Consider the following 23,592-nt stretch of genomic DNA (forward strand, 5'->3'; position numbering starts at 1 on the left):
TTTTGTGGACTGACCTCATTTTTCTAGTATCCTGACAATGAAGTGGAGGCTACCCCTTTCATCAACTGTGCAGACAGACATATCATTTACCAACTTCACTGCAGATGATGCACAACATTTTACATTGGTACAACAATATCAGATTTTCTGAACTTCAACTCAGGCAACATATCCTTCATATCTACAGCTGCCATGATTTCTTTTACTGATGGCCTATATTCTCCACTTATCTCACATTTCCTCTGTTTGTTTTCTACTGCATCATAAATCATCTATATGTTCCTTTCCATTACCTCACCCCAATACTTCATCTTGCATTTGTACTATTTTTCTCAGCATTTCTTTGAGTGTTCCTGAAGGATAAATTTTCCCAGTAGCTTAGCAAGTTTTCACTCTTTTACATGGATGTGAATATATCTTGAAGTGCTATGGCTTTCACAGTACTTGTACAAATTTTCCTCTGAATTACTGCTGCCATTGGTGTTTCAAATATAATGGACTGGATTAATTTTCAATTTTTAGGAATGCCTGCCTGCTTCTTAATGCTTTTTCTATTTAGTGAACAATGCTTTGTCTTCATATTTACAGTTATATTTTACCTTCATTTTTTCTTAAAAGACCATTGCCCCCCTCCCTGCCAATAGCTATGTGAGAGCAACATGACATTCATTCATTGAACTTGCAGATAATCCTGTTTGATGCTTTATATACATGAAAATGTATTTCAAATGAATTGAATTTGAGCTAACAGTGAATTTCACATGCTTTGTAAAGGAAGGGCATCAGTCTAGACTGAAGCCCTACTGTTATGGATACCCACAGAGATGCTAAGTGTTTGTTATCAGCAGTGCACTACTGTCTTGCTTTCTGTGCACTGTTTTGAGGTGATTTGACTGTGTAACTGAATCACTATTGTATATTGAAGTATTTTATTATTTTTCTTTATACAAAGTCTATAAACTTATATTTTTCATCATGCCTGACATCCACAATGTGACAGTAACAAATGACAGTTGTGTTGAACATGATGAATTAAAAGGAAGGTGAAAGTCTGATCCATCACTTTTGAAGGAGAATGTGAGAAAACATCATCAGACCAAAGGATTGGAGTACATCAATGCAAAACGGACAATTATACCAGCAAAAACTTTTGGACCTAACTGTAGGTAGACTATTAGACTATACTAAAATGTTAATTTACTCAATCTAGTATGCTGTATAACTATCCAAACTTGGTAGTGAGGTTAGGGAACAACATTAATTTACCAGCTATATTTGCATATTTTGTTTCTGTTACATCCCAGGTGCAAGAAGAAATGTATGCAGAAACTGCATGCTGGTGAAATATTATCAATTTATAGGTGTGTTTTTAACATGGACAGCAAGGATCAACAAGACTTATTCATTTTTATTTATTTATTTGTTCACCCATAAACAAATTTCTTTGTATGGATGTCATCATTATACATACAAGGGGGGATCCAAAAGAAACTGGATTGTTGTAATAAAAAATTTATTGTTGAACCTTTTTACAAAATTACTTCAGTCACCTTCAAAATACTCTCCATTACATGTGATGCACTAGTCAAGTCTCTTTTACCACTGTTGGAAGCATGTATGGAACTCTTCAAGTTTGATATTGTCTAGTTCCTTTTGCGAAGCTGTTTTTACAGCCTCCACATCGTCATAACACTCCCCTTTTAGCATTTTTTTCATTCGTGGAAATAGGAGCATGGGGAACATCAGACAACCTCTGAGATGCCAAATAGTGGGTCACTTGTAAGGCCATGTGTGCTGGAGCGTTGTCGTGATGCAGAAACCAGTCACCTGATCGCCAAAGTTCCGGGCGTTACTTCCTCACATCCTCTCACAGATGCTTTAAAACATCCAACTAAAAGTGCTGGTTAACAGTCTGACCAGGGGGTATGAATTCCTGATGCACAATTCCACGAACATCAAAAAAGACAATGATCATTGTCTTCACATTTGACCTCACTTACCTTGCTTTTTTTGGTCTGGGAGAATTGGGAATCATCCACTGGCTTGACGCTTGCTTGGTTTCTGGGTCATACCCATAACACCAACTCTCATCCCCAGTAATGACTTTGTTCAAGAAGTTTGGATCACGTGCAATTTCTGTTTTCAAGGCCTGATACACATTCCCGAGACTGGTTTTTTGCTCCTGTGTGAGAAGGCGCAGACCAAATTTAGCAGCAACACGTCTCATGTGCAAATCCTCATTCAAAATCTGCTGGCACGAGATCCAACTGATTCCTGTCTCTGCTGGAATTTGGTCGATCTTTTAACAATGATTCTCATTGATATTTTGGTGGACCCTTTCAATGTTCTCCTCATTTCATGATGTTGGAGGGTGTCTAGAATGAGTTTGGTCTTCAACATACATCTCACCAAGTTTAAAGTACCCAAACCACTCAAAAACCTGTGTGCGGCTCATAACGTCCTCCTGGAAAGCTTCCTGAAGTGTTTGGTGTGTCTCCATTGCAGTTTTTTTAAGCGCAAAACAAAATTTTGCACACACTCTTTGTTCTTTTAAAGTTGCCATAACGACTTCGCAGAGGTAACTCGCCAACAGTCAGAGAAAAAAATACCACACTTGTACATTTAGCTGTACACTGATGCCACCTGCATAGTTGATTCATGCAGGTCTCTACTAACACCATCTAGCATGAGAACCCTGCACTACATCTACGAGTGGCAGCGCCCTCAGAGTCCTTTTTCTTTTGGATCGCCCCTCTTACATATGTACATTATTTTGTTATGTAAGATAATGAAATACAAGTTATATATATATATATATAAAGATTCTAAGACTTACCAAGCGGGAAAGCGCCGGCAGACAGGCACATGAACAAAACACCCAAACACACACACAGAATTTGTGTGTTTTGTTCATGTGCCTGTCTGCCGGCGCTTTCCTGCTTGGTAAGTCTTAGAATCTTTGTTTTTAATATATTTTTTCCATGTGGAAGTTTTTATATATATATATATATATATATATATATATATATATATATATATATATATATATATATATATATATATATATATTCCTGGAAATTGAAATAAGAACACCGTGAATTCATTGTCCCAGGAAGGGGAAACTTTATTGACACATTCCTGGGGTCAGATACATCACATGATCACACTGACAGTACCACAGGCACATAGACACAGGCAACAGAGCATGCACAATGTCGGCACTAGTACAGTGTATATCCACCTTTCGCAGCAATGCAGGCTGCTATTCTCCCATGGAGACGATCGTAGAGATGCTGGATGCAGTCCTGTGGAACGGCTTGCCATGCCATTTCCACCTGGCGCCTCAGTTGGACCAGCGTTCGTGCTGGACGTGCAGACCGCATGAGACGATGCTTCATCCAGTCCCAAACATGCTCAATGGGGGACAATGGGGGACAGATCCGGAGATCTTGCTGGCCAGGGTAGTTGACTTACACCTTCTAGAGCACGTTGGGTGGCACGGGATACATGCGGATGTGCATTGTCCTGTTGGAACAGCAAGTTCCCTTGCCGGTCTAGGAATGGTAGAACGATGGGTTCGATGACGGTTTGGATGTACCGTGCACTATTCAGTGTCCCCTCGACGATCACCAGAGGTGTACGGCCAGTGTAGGAGATCACTCCCCACACCATGATGCCGGGTGTTGGCCCTGTGTGTGTCGGTCGTATGCAGTCCTGATTGTGGCGCTCACCTGCACGGCGCCAAACACGCATACGACCATCATTGGCACCAAGGCAGAAGCGACTCTCATCGCTGAAGACGACACGTCTCCATTCGTCCCTGCATTCACGCCTGTCGCGACACCACTGGAGGCGGGCTGCACGATGTTGGGACGTGAGCGGAAGACGGACTAATGGTGTGCGGGACCGTAGCCCAGCTTCATGGAGACAATTGCGAATGGTCCTCGCCGATACCCCAGGAGCAACAGTGTCCCTAATTTGCTGGGAAGTGGCGGTGCGGTCTCCTATGGCACTGCGTAGGATCCTACGGTCTTGGTGTGCATCTGTGCATCGCTGCGGTCCGGTCCCAGGTCGATGGGCACGTGCACGTTCCGCCGACCACTGGCGACAACATCGATGTACTGTGAAGACCTCACGCCCCATGTATTGAGCAATTCGGCGGTACGTCCACCCGGCCTCCCGCATGCCCACTATATGCCCTCGCTCAAAGTCCGTCAACTGCACATACGGTTCACGTCCACGCTGTCGCGGCATGCTACCAGTGTTAAAGACTGCGATGGAGCTCCATATGCCACGGCAAACTGGCTGACACTGACGGCGGCGGTGCACAAATGCTGCGCAGCTAGCGCCATTCGACAGCCAACACCGCGGGGTTCCTGGTGTGTCCGCTGTGCCGTGCGTGTGATCATTGCTTGTACAGCCCTCTCGCAGTGTCTGGAGCAAGTATGGTGGGTCTGACACACCGGTGTCAATGTGTTCTTTTTTCCATTTCCAGGAATATATATATATATATATATATATATATATATATATATATATATATATATATATATATATATATATATATATATATTGCATGAATTCTCTAATCGAGTAAAAACTATTTTTTAATAAATATTCTTTAAGGAATGCTTTTAATTTACAGAGCAACTTTATGTTTTTTATTTCTTTTGGCAATTTATCGTATATCTTGACACCCTGGTAAAACTTAGTGGTTTGGGTTTTAGCTTTATTCATATTGTCTAGGTACGAACAATTACTGTTTCTGGTTTGGTGATCATGTATGCAGCTGTTAGCTAAGTATTGCTCAATATTTTTGTAAATAAAAACTGAAGTTTGCAAGATATATTCACTTGGGATTGTCAGAATACCCCATTTTTTTAAAATAGCTCACTGCAGTGTGCTCTTTTGTGTCTCTTGCTCATTATTCTGATAGCTCGTTTTTGCAATCTGAACACATATTTCACATTTTGGTCATTTTCACCCCAGAATTTTATGCTGTACCATATTATAGAATGTATGTGTGCAAAGTATGTCATTCTCTTGCATGAACTATTGCACACAGTGACTAATATTCATAAGGCATAGCATGCTGTGCTAATTTTTTTGCCAAGCATCCTAATATGTTCATCTCATTTTACTTGTTGATCAACATAAATACCCAAAAATTTTGTGCTGGCTACACACTCTATGATGTCATTTTGAAATTAAGTTTTGTCATATTCAGTTTTTTCTTTATATAGAAATTTATGTCATTAGTCTTTTTCACATTAAGGGTTACTTTGTTGTTATTTGACCAGTTGTGAACTGCCACAAGTGCCTTTTCAGCTTTTACATTTAACATTTCTGGTGTCCTGTCTGTAATTATTATATTGCTGTCATCAACAAATAACACTGTTTTGCCTTTTTTTACCCACTGTAGGAAGTCATTAATATAAATAAGAAATAGTACTGGGCCTAACACACTCCCTTGATGTACTCCAATGTTCAGATATTCTTCATCTGAAAGATGTTTCACTAAATAATTTGAGCTATTTGAAATTTGAGATGTCACCACCCACTGCACTCTGTCCATAAGGTAAGATCTAAACCATTTATTTACAACCCCCCTGATTCCTAGTGCTTCAAGTTTACCTAGTAGTATTTCATGGTTAACTGTATCAAATGCTTTACTGAGATCTAGGAAAATGCCTGTTACTTGTTCTCCTTTATCTAGGGCTTCTAGAACTACTCTTGTAAATTTTTCTATAGCTGCTTCTGTTCCCTTTCCAGTCCTGAAACCAAACTGTTCTTTGCATAGGAGTTGGTATTTATTTAAGTAGTCCATAAGTCTGGTTTTGATAATAGTTTCCATATTTTTGAACAAGAAGATAGCAATGAAGCTGGTCTGTAACTCTATATAATTTCTGCATCACCTTTCTCTGTATGGGAAGAATTTTTGCAGGCTTTAGATAACTAGGGAAGCAACCTGATGAGAATAACTCATTTATAATGTCTGCTTCTGGTTCATTTATGCTGCTAATGCAGTCTTTTAGTATACCCATTGGATCTTCATCTAAACCTGTGGATGATTTACTTTTGAATTTATGTGCAATGCTACTGATTTCCTCTCCATTGGTGGGTAGCAGTAGCATTGTGTGAGATACATAGTTCTTTGCCATATTGTGTTGTGTTTTAGGAATCTTTTCTTGCAGTTTTGTTGCTGTATTAATGAAGTAGTTGTTTGTAAAGTTTACCATGCCCTTAGGATTATCTTTTAAACTACCTTTCTTTCTAATTTTTCTTCTCATCTTCTTTGATTTTAAGTTACCAGTTTCTTGTTTTACTATATTCCAAATGTCTCTGCTTTTATTGTTTGAGTTCTGTATGGTCATTCCATTTTGGATTCTCTTTGTTTCCTGCAACACTTTTCTGTATGTCCTCTTGTATCTGAGAAAAAACTCTGAGAAGGCTGTGTCACTCTTATCATTGTTGATAGATCTCAGATATTTGAGTGTTTCAGAGTTTTTCTGATACCTTTTGTTACTCAAGTCTTCCTACTAGATCTCCCAACAGAATGTACTACTTTAGGAAATATTTCCTCAAATTTTAACTTGAATATATTCATGAATTTGTTGAATTTTTCATTTACAAGTGTTCCTCAATATGCTTCTGACCATGTCTGACCAGTCATCTGTGTTTCAAATTCATATGTTTTCAATTTAGAAAAAAACCCTTCTGTAGCTAACCACTTTTGCCTGTAATTTTGTAGATATTTCAAGTTTTGCACTTTGACCAAAATGGTCTGATATCCCAAGGTTTTTAACAGTTACTTCACAGCATTTATGGTTAATACCTGTTAGAATATGGTCAATTATTGAAGATGAGTATTTGGTTACTCTTGTGGCATTTGTTACCCGTTGTGAGATACCATAACTGTACAAGATATTCAAGAACCTGGCGCTGACTTCACCCATTTTCAGCATTCTTACAAGGTCTCATTGTTAGTCATCCTATGTGCAGTGTTGTAAACAAATGGAAGGCAGAACACAAGCAGCTACATCCACATTCAAATACCATGGAGTGGTGGGTGAAAAATGAATAGACGTATATTTGAAAGCATTCTGTTCCTTGTATAGTGTAAGTTTGAAATGAGTGAGAAGATTTCAAAGACTTCTAGTGCTTGGTTGGATTCCTAAGGACTTATGATCAAGGAACCCCAAACAGTTTGCTGTATCACCAGAAATATTAATGCTTGTTAATGAACACATTGAGAGTTTCCCAGTGTATGAAAGCCATTATTTTGGGCCCTTAATGAAATATTTTGATAAAGGCTTAACATTAGAGAATTATATAGTACATTTAAAGTGAACCACTCTCAGATGTTAAAGTAGGCTTCACATGTAGTATTAATACTTCAAAACACAATTAAACCTGAAATTTGGTTAGCCTTGAGTTGATTGCAGCAGTTCTTGTGAGGCTCTGAAAATCAAAATAAAATGCTTAGATTTGAGTGATACAATGAAAAATAACTACTCCTGGTGAGATGATAGTATGCCAGCATAACAGATAAAAGCAGGGAAATGAAAACAAGATTTATATCATTTGCCTAGATTATGTGCTTAATTTAAATGTGCCAGTAATTCCCATTCGCAAAACATACTATTTACATCAAATTAATGTCAATGTTTTTGCCATTCATATCATCAAAGAGAATACTGCCAATTTGTTTTTACCACTCAACAGCCAAGATGAGATAAAATATTTCTTTATTGAAGACAATCAGTTTCAACAGACTTTGCTGTCATCTTCAGGTATTAAAATCTTTTTTGTTGTAAAACATATTCATTTTACGCTGAACCTCATCCACAAGGTGTCAAGTGGTTAAAAATCAGCAAATTATGAAAGGTTTGTCATGGCTAAAATATTTAAAAACACCCACAAACTTTTTCAAAAGGCCATGTCCATATGCCTATTGCTCACAGATACTTGTTACATCACACAAACATAGGACACAATAGCACATCTGTTTACACATGCTGGACATATTCTAAACAATGCATAGAATATGTCCACCATATCAAAACAGATGTGCTATTGTGTACTGTGTTTGTATGATGTAACCAGCATCTGTGAGCTATATGTAAATGGGCATGGCCTTTTGAAAAGGATAATGAATGTTATTGAATATTTTAGTGATAATAAACTGTGCTGATTTTTATCCACATGACATTTTGTGCATAAGATTTAGCATAAATTGAACATTTTTTACAACAAAAAGATTTTTAAGACCTGAAGATAACAGAAAATTCTGTTGAAACCAGCTGTCTGAAATAAAGAAGTATTTTATGCAGTCTTGGCTACTGAATTGTTTTTTATATTTCAAACAACTTACCCTTCAGCACTCTTAAAATGAGAAAATTCAGTACTGCCAAAATATATCTGTATCATGAAGGTGATGCAAAAAAGTATCCTTAATAAGTATGTTCACTTCTCATGTATTGTGTGAATGATGAAGTCCCTGCAACTGCTGAAGAATTACATATTTATTCAGATAATTGTGGGGGGCAAAATATGTATCATTCCATCTCCCAATATCTTTGTGCATTGACAGATACAGAAGGATTTTTAAAAAATGAAACACTTTTTCCCTATGAGAGTGTACAGCTTAATGCCATCCATTCAAGATTTCAGTATCATTAATATGGAATTGAAAAGCATCAACTGTTTGTACACAATGAGAGATGTAATTCAGAGAATTATTCATAATGCAAATAATTTCACCAAGTTAATTGTGAAGTGGGTAGCAGAAAAAAAGAGAAGTAAAAAGTCCATGGGAGCATTGGTGGAATAGATGGCTCTGTAAAGGACAATTGCTAATGAAGGCTTAGGCCAGGAAGGTTACGGGAACATAGAATATGACATAATGCAGGGAGACTTTCCAGATGTGCAATTCAGAAAAGCTGAAGTTGGTGGTATGAATCCAGATGTCACAGACAGTGAAACAGTGATTGAAAAGGGAATGATGAGTCACTTGGTGTGCTCAGCATTGTGAGTGGTTCATTTGTTTCTTGGCCACAGTTTGTCAGTGGCCATCATACACACAGACACCTTGTTGATTGTAGAGTGCAGCACAGTGGTCGCAGCTTGTGGTGGAGGTGGTTAGTGTTTAACGTCCCGTCGACAACGAGGTCATTAGAGACGGAGCGCAAGCTCGGGTTAGGGAAGGATTGGGAAGGAAATCAGCCATGCCCTTTCAAAGGAACCATCCCGGCATTTGCCTGAAACGATTTAGGGAAATCACGGAAAACCTAAATCAGGATGGCCGGAGACGGGATTGAACCGTCGTCCTCCTGAATGCAAGTCCAGTGTGGTCGCAGCTTAGCTTATAGATCACATCACTAATTTCACAGGTAGCTCTGCCTTTGATGGAATAGGTGATGCTTGTGCCTAGACCAGATTAAGTTGTGGTGGGATGATCTGTGGGATAGGTCTTCCATCTAGGTCTGCTACAGGGGTATGAGCCATGAGGCAAGGGGCTCGGAGGAGGGGTTGTGTAGGGATGGACAAGGATATTGTGTACATTTGGTGGGTGGTGGAATACCACAGTAGAATGGGTAGGAAGGGTAGTGGGTAGGACATGCCTCATTTCACAGCATGATAAGAGGTAATCACAGAGAATGTGATTCTGTTGCTCTGGTCCTGGGTGGTACTGAGACACAAGGAGAATACTCCTCTGTGGTGGACAGTAGGACTTTGGGAGGTAGTGGATGACTGGAAAGATAAGGCATGATAGATCTATATTTTCCAAGATTGGGAGCAGGTAATTATGGCCTGTGAAGGCCTCAGTGAGACCACCAGTATTTTTTTGAGAGGGACCACCTATCACTACAGATGTAATGGCCATCGGTGGCTGGGCTGTATGGGATGGACTTCTTGCTATGGAATGGGTGGCAGTTGTTGAAGTTGAGGTACAGCTGGTGGTTGGTAGGTTTGATAGGGATGGAGGTACTTATGTAGCTATCTTTGAGATGGAGGTCAACATTCAGAAAGGTGGTTTGTTGGATGAGTAGGACCAGGAGCAGTAAATGGAGGAGAAGGTGTTGAGGTTCTGGTGGAATGTGGATAGGGTGTCTTCACCCTTGATTCAGATCACAAACATATTGTCAACAAACCTAAACCAGATGAGGGGTTTGGGATTCTGTATGTTTAGGAAAGATTCCTCTAAATGGCCCATGAATAGGTTGGCATAGGATGGTACAATGCAGGTGCTCATAGCTGTACCCCAGATTTGTTTGTAGGTAATGCCTTCAAAGGAGAAGTAATTACAGGTGAGGATATATTTGGTCCTGGTGACCAGGAAGGAGGTTGTAGTTTTGGAAATTGTCTGATGTTGGGAAAAGTAGTCTTCAACAGTGGTAAGGCCACAGGCATTAGGAGTGTTAGTGTAGAGGTGAAGAGGCATCAATAGTGACAAGCAGGGCACCATTTGGTAAAGGAATAGGACCTGTGGAGAGTTGGTGGAAGTAATTGTTGGCATCTCATGTTTAGGAGGGTAGGTTTTTGTAATAGGCTGAATACAATGATCTGTGAGAGCAGAGATTCTCTCAGTGGAGGCACCATAATCTGCCACAATGGGGCATTGTTGGTGGTTGGGTTAATGGACTTCAGGCAGCATGTAGAGGGTAGGAGTGCAGGGAGTAGTAGGATGAATGGGGAGATGGACCATGGGGAGAGTTTCTGTGATGGGCCTAAGGATTTGATGAGAGACTGGAGATGCTGCTAGTTTTCTGGAATGGGATCACTGCAGTAGGGTTTGTAGGTGGATGAAACTGGCAGCTGGCAAAGTCCTTCTATCAGAAAATCCTTGTGGTTTAAAACAACATTTGTTGAGCCTTTTGTCAGCAGGTAGTCTTATAAGGTCAAGATAAGTTTTTAGGTGGTGGATTGCAGTTGTTTCTGTGAATGTAAGGTTAGTTGGCATGTTGAGGGATTTGGGGAATATTGGTGTGGCAAGATTCGAGGTTAAGAAATTCTGGAAAGTTAACAGGAGGTGACTTTGGGGATATGGAGGTGAATGATAGTTGCATGAAGGAGTGAACTGAGTCAGGCAGGGTTCAACTTTAGTCTTTGGTTAAGTCTGATTGATAGGGTTGATGGCAAAAAGGTGTTTCTGCCTTAAAGACTGGGAGAAACGGAGAGAAGGTATTTAACAAGTTCTGCATGACTCAGTGGCAAAAGATGAGGCTTTTGGAAGGTACTGATACTTCTGTGGGGCTAAGACTTTCAGAGGAAAGGTTCATGATTGTGTTTTGGGTCTGTTTAGGTTATGGAATCTGTATGGTGGTAGGATTCAGTTTTTGAGGTAGGAGCAAATGTAGTAGGTCTCTGTGACTGGGTTTATCAACTATGGGAGGATTTGGGGTAAGGGGGGGGGGGGGGGGTGTTTGGAGGCTCTTGAATAGGTGTTGGATAGTGGTAATCAAAGGAAGGAGTAGAAGTAAACAGGGTGGCTCATTTGACGTGTAAGTGAATGGATGAATGAATAAATATTAAATCATTGTTTCCATATATTATTATTTTGACAAAAAGACTCTGTAACTGTCTGGGAATTATCTACTGGGAAGGTTTGAAAGTACCAATTGTTTGGTATTGTAGTAACACAGGGCAAGTCACATCTTTACTAAATCTTCCTTGTGTGAAAACTGTGAATTTGTTGATACAGTTCAGTTTTGCCCTGCAGATAACTGAAATAGTAAACCACATAAGGTCCCTAGTTCATTGCAGATCAACTTCTGCAGGCATTAATTTTTTTAAATACATTGCTTATTCCTTGCTACACATGCTACCTAAATTAGAATTTATTAAGGGGGGATTGGGTTAAGTATGCTTGATATATTAAAATTACAGTTATGAGTATGTTGTGGTACATCTATTCTCTGCAGTATAATTAATTCTAATTTAGCCTTTGTGACAAAGCTGTTTTGTTCACATTGGCTTAGGGTATATACCATGAATCAATGGTATTAAATGCACAAAAGGCAGAAATAATTACTCAGAGTGAGGTTTTTCCAGTCGTTGGAGGAAAATGGCTGAAACTTATCTCAGACTGGATAATGTTTGAGACTAGTGGTCATCAATGCATCAGGCAGAGGCTTATTTACCACAACTGGCAAAATGAGTTTGCAGTATACTGTTGTTGTTGTTGTCTTCAGTCCTGAGACTGGTTTGATGCAGCTCTCCATGCTACTCTATACTGTGCAAGCTGCTTCATCTCCCAGTACCTACTGCAACCTACATCCTTCTGAATCTGCTTAGTGTATTCATCTCTTGGTCTCCCTCTACGATTTTTACCCTCCACACTGCCCTCCAATGCTAAATTTGTGATCCCTTGATTGCTCAAAACATGTCCTACCAACCGATCCCTTCTTCTAGTCAAGTTGTGCCACAAACTTCTCTTCTCCCCAATCCTATTCAATACCTCCTCATTAGTTACGTGATCTATCCACCTTAATTTCAGCATTCTTCTGCAGCACCACATTTCGAAAGCTTCTTTTCTCTTCTTGTCCAAACTAGTTATAGTCCATGTTTCACTTCCATACATGGCTACACTCCAAACAAATACTTTCAGAAACGACTTCCTGACACTTAAATCTATACTTGATGTTAACAAATTTCTCTTCTTCAGAAACACTTTCCTTGCCATTGCCAGTCTACATTTCATATCCTCTCTACTTCGACCATCATCAGTTATTTTGTTCCCCAAATAGCAAAACTCCTTTACTACTTTAAGTGTCTGATTTCCGAATCTAATTCCCTCAGCATCACCTGACTTAATTAGACTACATTCCATTATCCTCGTTTTGCTTTTGTTGATGTTCATCTTATATCCTCCTTTCAAGACACTGTCCATTCCGTTCAACTGCTCTTCCAAGTCCTTTGCCGTCTCTGACAGAATTACAATGTCATCGGCGAACCTCAAAGTTTTTACTTCTTCTCCATGAATTTTAATACCTACTCCAAATTTTTCTTTTGTTTCCTTTACTGCTTGCTCAATATACAGATTGTATAACATCGGGGAGAGGCTACAACCCTGTCTCACTCCTTTCCCAACCACTGCTTCCCTTTCATGCCCCTCGACACTAATAACTACCATCTGGTTTCTGTACAAATTGTAAATAGACTTTCGCTCCCTGTATTTTACCCCTGCCACCTTCAGAATTTGAAAGAGAGTATTCCAGTCAACATTGTCAAAAGCTTTCTCTACGTCTACAAATGCTAGAAACGTAGGTTTGCCTTTTCTTAATCTTCCTTCTAAGATAAGTCGTAAGGTCAGTATTGCCTCATGTGTTCCAACATTTCTACGGAATCCAAACAATCTTCCCTGAGGTCGGCTTCTACCAGTTTTTCCATTCGTCTGTATAGAATTTGCGTTAGTATTTTGCAGCTGTGACTTATTAAACTGATAGTTTGGCAATTTTCACACCTGTCAGCACCTGCTTTCTTTGGGATAGGAATTATTATATTCTTCTTGAAGTCTGAGGGTATTTCGCCTGTCTCATACATCTTGCTCACCAGATGGTCGAGTTTTGTCATGACTGGCTCTCCCAAGGCCGTCAGTAGTTCCAATTGAATGTTGTCTACTCCCGAGTCCTTGTTTCGACTCAGGTCTTTCAGTGCTCTGTCAAACTCTTCACGCAGTATCTTATCTTCCATTTCATCTTCATCTACATCCTCTTCCATTTCCATAATATTGTCCTCAAGTACATCGCCCTTGTATAAACCCTCTATATACTCCTTCCACCTTTCTGCTTTCCTTTCTTTCCTTAGAACTGGGTTGCCATCTGAGCTCTTGATATTCATACAAGTGGTTCTCTTCTCTCCAAAGGTCTCTTTAATTTTCCTGTAGGCAGTATCTATCTTACCCCTAGTGAGATAAGCTTCTACATCCTTACATTTGTCCTCTAGCCATCCCTGATTAGCCATTTTGCACTTCCTGTCGATCCCATTTTTGAGACGTTTGTATTCCTTTTTAACTGCTTCATTTACTGCATTTTTATATTTTCTCCTTTCATCTATTAAATTCAATATTTCTTCTGTTACCCAAGGATTTCTAGCAGCCCTCGTCTTTTTACCTACTTTATCCTCTGCTGCCTTCACTACTTCATCCCTCAGAGCTACCCATTCTTCTTCTACTGTGTTTCTTTCCCCCATTCCTGTCAATTGTTCCCTTATACTCTCCTTGAAACTCTGTACAACCTCTGGTTCTTTCAGCTTATCCAGATCCCATGTCCTTAAATTCGCACCTTTTTGCAGTTTCTTCAGTTTTAACCTACAGGTCATAACCAATAGATTGTGGTCAGAGTCACATCTGCCCCTGGAAATGTCCTACAATTTGAAACCTGATTCCTAAATCTTTGTCTTTCCATTATATAATCTATCTGATACCTTTCAGTATCTCCAGGATTGTTCCATGTATAGAACCTTCTTTTATGATTCTTGAACCAAGTGTTAGCTATGATTGAGTTATGCTCTGTGCAAAATTCTACCAGATGGCTTCCTCTTTCATTTCTTAGCCCCAATCCATAATAACCTACTGTGTTTCCTTCTCTCCCTTTTCCTACTGACGAATTCCAGTCACCCATGACTATTAAATTTTCGTCTCCCTTCACTACCTGAATAATTTCTTTTATCTCATCATACATTTCATCAATTTCTTCATCATCTGCAGAGCTAGTTGGCATATAAACTTGTACTACTGTAGTAGGCATGGGCTTTGTGTCTATCTTGGCCACAATAATGTGTTCACTATGCTGTTTGTAGTAGCTTACCCGTACTCCTATTTTTGTTTATTCATTATTAAACCTACTCCTGCATTACCCCTATTTGATTTTGTATTTATAACCCTGTATTCACCTGACCAGAAGTCTTGTTCCTCCTGCCACCGAACTTCACTAATTTCCACTATATCTAACTTTACGCGTCAGCAACGATTAAATTGAACTACGCGATGTTCCAGTTTAGCTTTATATTTACTTGCACACAGTTGAACGTGTTTACAACGTTTAGTGTGTAACGTGTTGTGTGCCATGTCGCCCGAAGAAAGCAAAATCATTTAGTGGATAGCCTACCATCCTGGAACATATACATATGACGGAATTATTTTATACCACGGTGTTTGGAAAAAAAAAAAAAAAAAAAAAAAAAAAAAAAAAAAAAAAACGCTTCCTGCAAAACACAGTTTCCAACAGACCAGCATGTCAAGGCAAGTCTTCAGATCGAAGGACTTCAGAATGAAGTACCACGAGAGAAAGTTCTGGCTACAGCAAGATGCAGTAGCGGGGGTTTATCCAAAGGTAACCGAAACAAGTCAGTTTATCATAGATCTATGCAAAGCATTCATTGGAACCAGTATTCCTCTTCACAAACTTACAAACCCTATCCTAAAATGTTTCCTGAGCAAATAGTGCTTAAATCAAAATATACCATATGAATCAACATTACATACCGACAATTTACGTAAATGTATTGGAAGAAATACGCAATAAACTCAAGGACAGCACTCTCTGGATTTGACGAAACTACGCAGTATACTATCTGTATATATTATATTTTCTTGTTGCTGCACTTTGATGTTTAATTTATTGTAAGAAGAGAGAATGAGAAGTAATAAATTAAACACAGTGATAATATTCAGCATTAATGCACAATATTTCACAACATTTTATAAATAACATGCATAGTTCCTTGGTTACAGTTACACAAACTTAAGTTTACCAGAAGCTTCAGCATCAGATTTTTGATCATCTCTTACCTTTTTCTAGCCACCAATGACACAATTTCTCATCTTCTGTGACCTACTACCACATGTTTCTTTCATCACTCTCCCTTTCTACATTTCCATACCTTATACAAAAAAACCAACAATTACTTCATTCCTCTCCGCATTCAATGCCTTCCTATTCACTTTCCTCAAACCAGCTTCTCATCCATGTTCAATTTTTGCATTTATTCTTTTCATTTAAAGCCTCCTCATTTCTCTTTTCTTTTTAAATCTTACTGGTAAGCATCATACCCACAACTAAATATGTATATCATTATTAAAAATCTGTTTAAGAACATTACTAATTTCTTCCACTCAAAATGTGTCTATCATTGTAGTTTAGTCTCCCATTAATACCTGCAATATATTACTTGTCACCTCCTCATGCTGTTGCATTTGATTTGCAAAGATAAGAATTCTTGTTTCTTCACACAGTTTTGCACTCTTGCTGGTCCCCTTCATACTGTATTAAGAGCTTTTAATAAATTAACTTCCAATTGGCTGTTAAGAATAAACAAATACTTGTAGCTTCATAGCAGTTGCTTGGTTGGAAAAGGAAACCTTGAATCCTATGTTACTTCAGTCAGCTCTCTGCTACATTCATCAGTGTGTAAGCACAAAGTGGGTGAAATGGATGGTGTTATTGTGTGTTTCTCCACTTGTGAGGTATGTTCTCTCATTTGCTTCCTGTGGGAATCAGGGCTATCTATATTCATCACTGATTGTGTCATGTGTATGCAGATGATTTTAGTGAGTTATAGAATTGTGAGTGAATGGTGTAGAAAATTCAGAAGTGGTCACCACAGATGTTTATGAAGAAAGTACATCTGGAAGATGTCCAAATGTGACTGACAAACTTGTGCAATATGGTGATGAAACTGTGTGTGTGAGACATCCATTTACAGTTTCTGAATTTTCAGAATATGTACCTCAGATTTCTGTATTTTTAACACTGCCACAAAGAGATTAGATTACTGTAAGTTTCATCCATAATGGGTACCAAAATGTCTAACAAGCATTAACAAAACAAAGAATTCATGCAGCCTTGACATTCCTTCAGTATTAAAATGAAAGGATGAGGAATTTCTGAACATATTCATGATGTGGGACAAGAATGAGTGCAGTGTTCGAACCACAAAATGATGGTCACAGTTTCTTGGGATCACAAAGGAATTTTTCTGACAGATTTTATACTGAAGCACCAAAGAAAATAGTATAGACATGCATATACAAATACAGAGATATGTAAATAGGCAGAATATGACACTGTGATTGGCAATGCTTATATGAAAAAACAAGTGCCTATCACAGTTGTTAGGTCTGTTATTGCTGTTACAATTGCAGGATGTCAAGGTTTAAGTGAGTTTGAATGTGACGTTACAGTCAGTGCACGAGCGATGTGACACCGCATCTCTGAGATACTGATGAAGTGGGGATTTTCTCAAATGAGTGTATGCGAATATCAGGAATCCTGTAAAACATTAAATCTCCAACATCACCATGGCTGGAAAAGATCCTGCAAGAACAGGACCAATGATGACTGAAGAGAATAGTTCAACATCACAGAAGTGCTACCCTTCCACAAATTGCTTCAGATTTCAATGCTGGGCCATCAAGATATGGTATTTTGGAGCTGAAGGTCCACTCATGTACCATTCATAACTGCATGACACAAAGCTTTACACCTTGCTCGGGCCTATCAACACTGACATTGGACTGTTCATGATTTGAAACATGTTGCCTGGTCAGAGGAGTCTCACTTCAAATGGTATCGAGCAGATGGACGTGTACAGTTATGGAGACAAGCTCATGAATCCATGGGCCCCGCATGTCAGCAGGGGACTGTTCAAACTGGTGGAGGTTCTGTAGTAGTGTGGGGGCATGTGCAGCCGGAGTGATGTGGGATGCTTGATATGTCTAGGCATGACTCTGACAGGTGACACATACACAAGCAACCTGCACCTGCATCCATTCATGTCCATTGTGCATTTCAATGGACTTGGGCAATTCCTGCAGGACAATGCAAGACACTACAAATCCATAATTGCTGCAGAGTGGCTCCAATAATACTCTTATGAGTTTAAACACTTCTGCTGTCCACCAAACTCCCCAGACATGAACATTATTGTGCATATCTGGGATGCCTTGCAACATGCTGTTCAGAAGAGATCTCAACCCCCCACCCCCCCAACCCATCACTATACTCTTATGGATTTATGGACAACTCTGCAGGATTCATTGTGGTAATTCCCTTCAACACTATTTCAGACATTAGTTGAGTCCACGACACATCATGCTGCTGCACTCCTGGGTGCTTGCAGTGGCCATACATAATATTAGGCAGGTGTACCAGTTTCTTTCGCTCTTCAGTGTATGAAAGTATGACAGGGCATGACATCGAAGGTTTATTGTGAAACTCTACCAAAACTCTGTAGGTAAAGACAATACAATACAGCATGGGATGATTATTAAGGAATCAATCTCCTTCACTACAGTGTGTGACCCCATACTGTAAATTGAAAAAAAGGAAAAAAATTGATACTTTTTGGCTGGAAAGTTTTTTAGCATTGTCCCTGTAGCCTGGCACCAAATAACTTTCATCACTCCCAAGATGAAGGACCAGCTGACAATTCAGCATTTTATGACAGACAATGAGTTCAAAGATGCTGTCACCCACTGACTGAAGACCAACACCATTTTTGATAAGGAAATACAGAAACTGGTATCAAAATATGATAACTGTTTCAAGTTGGATGATAACTCTGTGGAGAAATAAAGTCAACATATAACTACAGATTCAGTACAAAAAGATTTATTATTGTTTTTAACTTTTCTTTAATAGCAGCTAAGTGGTTAGTTTATGAAAAGCCCTTGTATTCCCCAGACACAGAAAGTATCAATTATTATAGAAACAAATGATGTAAATACCAGACAACTGAGTATTGCTCTTAGATGTTAGGATTATCACTGTCCTATACTGTTCTGTATTGAAGTCCTTTAGTGAGGTTATCAGTGCTGACCATCTTTACCATTCAGTTTCACAGCATTCAATATTCTTCTATTGATAATAGATTCCACCATGCTCAAATAATACCGCATAATTTTTGGTTTGGCTTTATGTGCCAATAGATATAAAAGTGCTGCTTGAGGTTTTGTGATTGAATTGGCCCAGATCCTTGCCTGTAAAATAACAGCCACAGTATAAGTTTTGAACTGAACACTGTATGATATCAATATGGTTTATAGAATGATTGAAAGCAGTTTCTTTGAAAAAAATGCCAGTACAGTTTTGAAAATTTCCTGGAATTTTATTACAGCTATTGAGTATACCAAAGACTACGAAACAAATCTAGAAAGAAAACAAATGATAGATGACATTGCTATCTGAGTGTGCTATCGACAAGAGTTGTCTTTGTTTATTCAAATGATATCAATGAATGTGTAGTAACTATTATAGCTGTCAGCCGTTAAGGCCTTTGTCAGCAACAGACACACATTTACACACGCACACACACATTCACGCCAACACAACTTCCACACATGTCTGCAGTCTCAGATAACTGAAACCACACTGTGAGCAGCAGCACCAGAGCATGATGGGAGTGGTGACTGGGTGGGGGTAAGGAGGAGGCTGGGTTGGAGAGGGGGAGGGATAATGTGGTGAGGGTGGCAAACTGTGAAGCGCTGCAGTTTAGATGGAGAGCTGGAGAGAAGGTGCGGTGGAGGGGGGCCTGGGGAATGGGACGGGGGGGGGGGGGGGGGTTTAGTAGCGGAAAGGAGAGAAATAAAAAGAAAGTTAAATAATAATAATAATAATAAAAGACTAGTTGTGATGGTGAAATGACAGTTGTGTAGTGCTGGAATGGGAACAGTGAGAGGGCTGGATGGGTGAGGACAGTGACTATCGAAGGTTGAGGACAGGAGGAATACGGGAACGTAGGATGTACTGCAGGGAAAGTTCCCTCCTGTGAATTCAAAAAATCTGGTGTTGGTGGGAAGGATCCATATGGCACAGGCTCTGAAGCAGTCATTGAAATGAGGGATATCATGCTTGGCAATGTGTCCACTTATTTTCAGGTATGTGCGGATGGATATGTGTGTGTGTGTGCGAGTGTACACCTGTCCTTTTTTTCCCCTAAGGGAAGTCTTTCCGCTCCCGGGATTGGAATGACTCCTTACCCTCTCCCTTAAAACCCACATCCTTTCATTTTTCCCTCTCCTTCCCTCTTTCCTGACGAAGCAACTGCCAGTTGCGAAAGCTTGTAATTCTGTGTGTGTGTTTGTGTGTTTTGTTCATGTGCCTGTCTGCCGGCGCTTTCCCGCTTGGTAAGTCTTGGAATCTTTGTTTTTAATATATATATATATATATATGCATACAGAGGGGTCCAGAAAACTGTATATACGCTTTGATACTTAATATCCTTGGAACAAAGAAGTGTATTGTTTCAATTTTGCATGGTAGTGTATTCCATTGTTTGCTCTACAGATCTTCGTGTATGTTTTCCGGTGGATGACAGTGTAGCAATGAATGAAGTCAAATTGTCATTTGAGCAATGCGAAGCAATATTGAAGTAGCACTTGATGTACAAAACCATGATAGAAGTACAACAGCAAGCATGTAATGTGTACATAACTCAGCCACCTACATGTGCAACAATTTATTGTATTTTGGATATATTTGATGCCAATGGTACTGTTCAGGATGTGCATAAGGAAACATCTGTCTAATCAGAAACATCAAAAAGTCCATCTTACAGCATTGGTCACCTCAAAAATCTGTGAAGCAGAGTCCAAGTGAATGTGGGGTAAGCCAATCAAGTGTACTATAAATTCTTAAGGTTGCAAAGTGGAATGTGTACTTCCCAAGATCACTGCACACTATGAATGAGGACAACCTGGATTGGAGTATTGCAAGTGATTTGAAGCCATGCCTCTTGAGGATGAATGGTTTGCAGAGATGATTATCTGGTCTGAGGAGGCGGAATTCAATTGGAAAGATACAGTAAATTACCACAGGTGTGTACTGGGCTCCTGAAAATCATCACATTCATGTGGACAAACATGTTAATCTAATGGGTGTTAATGTGTGGTGTTGTCTGTCATTGCACAGTTTGAGTGGCCCATTCTTCCTCGAAGGTACTGAAACTGGTGATGTGTATCTTCATATGCTGCTAACAATGATTTTTACCTGCCAGCTGAGAAGTGTTTAGAAATAAGAGGTTTTACCTCTTTGTGGCATGCAGCGCCGTAAATATCGATATTTGTAAAGAGTGTAAGTGTGCTACCTTTGAGATGGAGAGTTTTTTTGGAGGATGTTTTCCGCTAACGGGAGTTAGCCTCATGGACTTGTATCGGTGTAGACGTGAAGTGCTAATAAATTGTCATATGAGAGAATACTAGTTGTTTACCTACAACTATCACCCAATTTCCTCACTGGTGACCCCGTTTTGTGTAATATGCATTCAAGTTACGGCACGAAGTGTTATTTACGCGCCTACCACGTCGGTTTTCTTTTCGCAATCGCGAGGGCCGGTGTTTTAGCTTCAGACAATGGCCTTTCAGCACTCACCGCCGCCCGGATCTCAGCAACATCTCTCCAGCATCCCTGCCGTCGTAGTGGATATGCCGTGAGATCCTTCGGAATCTTTCAGCCCGAACATGCAGTGGAATTCATCGAGTGCAGCCAGTTTCTGCCAGCCGCCAACGGTCGCGGACTCTGGCTTTGTTAGCCTATACTTTTCCACGTGTTCTCCACAGAGTGTTGTTCGGAACATTCCTACTCCTGTGTCGAACGCACAATTCAATACAGTTCGTGGTGTCGAGCGGAATCTTGCCACTTTGGAAAATCCAGCAGTAAATTCAATCCCGAGCCAGTTCCCGCCACGTGTGTATCCTTCCGCGCCGGTTAGTCAACATGTGCTCAATGCTCGCCAAACAGACAATATCACATCGAGTGTGCATCCTTGTGGACATGTGTGGGATCCTTGTGTTGCTCATAATCAAGTCAACAATTCTGTGCTGGACAGTAATTACCCGGACATTTACAACCACCCCCACCATTCACGGCCGAATGAATACAGAGTGCATAACGGACATTCACCGGCGTACGTAAGTACTAGCGGCTTCTCTCCGAGCTATCTAGTCAATGAGAATGCACATTGTGACTACGATTCTCACACTGTTCGTCCGTCCGTCGCTTCTCAGCCGCCCCCCCGGCGTCAAGTGAACTTTGCGATACCCGCATTACAGGACGCCAATAATTCGGACACTCCATCCTCTTCGTGCTCTACTCCCATCCGAAGAAATAGGTGCACCTCCACAGTGACTGCTGTGCCGAATCTGCCGAAACTACAAGACTTCAAACCCGCTCACCCGGAATTTTGGTTCAACCTGGTTGAGCAAACATTCAATGTCTGTGCTTTGGACGACGACGCGCGCTTCGTGTGCCTCATGAACCACCTTCACGACAGCGTCGATTTAATTTACGATCTGGTCAAAGCACCGCCCCTAGCAGAGAAGTATGCTATGGCGAAACAGACGATACTGGAGCGCGTCTCAAAAACCAGGAGAGAAAACGTGCGACAACTAATTTACGAAGAGCGTCTTGGCGACAGGTCTCCGTCCCAGCTGTGGTGGTGCATCCGTCTTCTCGTCGACGAGCAAGTTATGCCTGATGACACACTCGCAGAAATCTGGACAGAAAAGCTGCCTCTGCCTGTCCAGACTGCAATCTCTGCGTATGAGGATAGGCCAGTAAATGAACGTTTACGTGCCGCCGATAGAGCTTACTCCGCCAGGCAGCGTGAGCTCCACGCACTGCATTCTGGACATGACCGCACTAAGAAGCTGTCCAACACCACGCCCTTGTCTGGTGCTGCTAATAACAAGTTTGTTAAACTAGCCGCCCTACCTGCACCTCCAGCTCTGCCCAACGACAGCACCGGCCTCGGTGGAAGATTCTGGGTCGCATACTCCGTCACCTAGTTACTACCCACAGGAGCACAGGCCCGCTCAATCTTACTGTTTCTTCCACGCGAGATTCGGGGAGCAAGCACGCAAATGCCAGTCGCCGTGCTCTTACCCAAACTCCAACCGCAGGTAGGCAGCGGTGCCACCTCCTGCGACATAAACAACGTGCACCATCAATGTTGCATTCCGTTTTGGACAACAACAGTAAGTGTGGTCGAGTCTATGTCTGAGATTTACAATCGGGTGTACGGTTTCTGGTAGACACTGGCGCAGATGTCTCTTTGCTACCGGCTCGCCTAGCGACCAATAAAGTGCAACCGCACAAAACAGTACTTCGTGCAGTGAACTTGTCTACCTTACAGTGTTCGGGTTCTACACTGTATACAGTGAAACTTTCGCCCAAGTGCAAGCTGAAGTGGACGTTTTTAGAGTCAACAGTTGAAGAACCTATTCTCGGAATTGATTTCCTCAGGCACTATCAGTTGTCACTAGATTTTGTGAAAAATACTGTGTTTTACCCCCCACTGAACAAACATATTCCTTTCGCTCCGCCGAGTGACAGTTCGGCTAACACCAAACATGTGCGCTGGGCTAAGAAGTGCCCAAACCTATCTTGGACAAACGAGTGGCTAGCGGAGCGCGCCGAGTCTTCAAACTTGCGGATGGAACGTACGGAAATGCTGTTGCATCCCCGCGACATACATCACGAGTTGACCTCCACACAACAACGCCTCGCGTCACTACAAGCGGACGACTCGTCGGCTACAGACAAGGTTAGTCCATGCCAATCTGGTGTTCCCGTGCCCGCACACATTAATGAC

At 40.6% G+C, this 23,592-nt stretch overlaps 1 protein-coding gene across 1 annotated transcript in view; it reads right to left on the reverse strand.

Annotated features, from left to right (window-relative positions):
- LOC126278544 (uncharacterized) overlaps positions 1-23,592 on the reverse strand; it is a 204,720-nt gene that overhangs the window by 65,828 nt on the left and 115,300 nt on the right. Inside the window, exon 4 of the mRNA XM_049978723.1 lies at positions 18,832-18,982. Within this exon, the coding sequence (XP_049834680.1) occupies positions 18,832-18,982 (151 nt within the window). The remainder of the gene's footprint in view (positions 1-18,831; positions 18,983-23,592) is intronic.

This window comes from Schistocerca gregaria, chromosome 6, assembly GCF_023897955.1.
Source record: "Schistocerca gregaria isolate iqSchGreg1 chromosome 6, iqSchGreg1.2, whole genome shotgun sequence".
Classification (NCBI taxonomy): domain Eukaryota; kingdom Metazoa; phylum Arthropoda; class Insecta; order Orthoptera; family Acrididae; genus Schistocerca; species Schistocerca gregaria.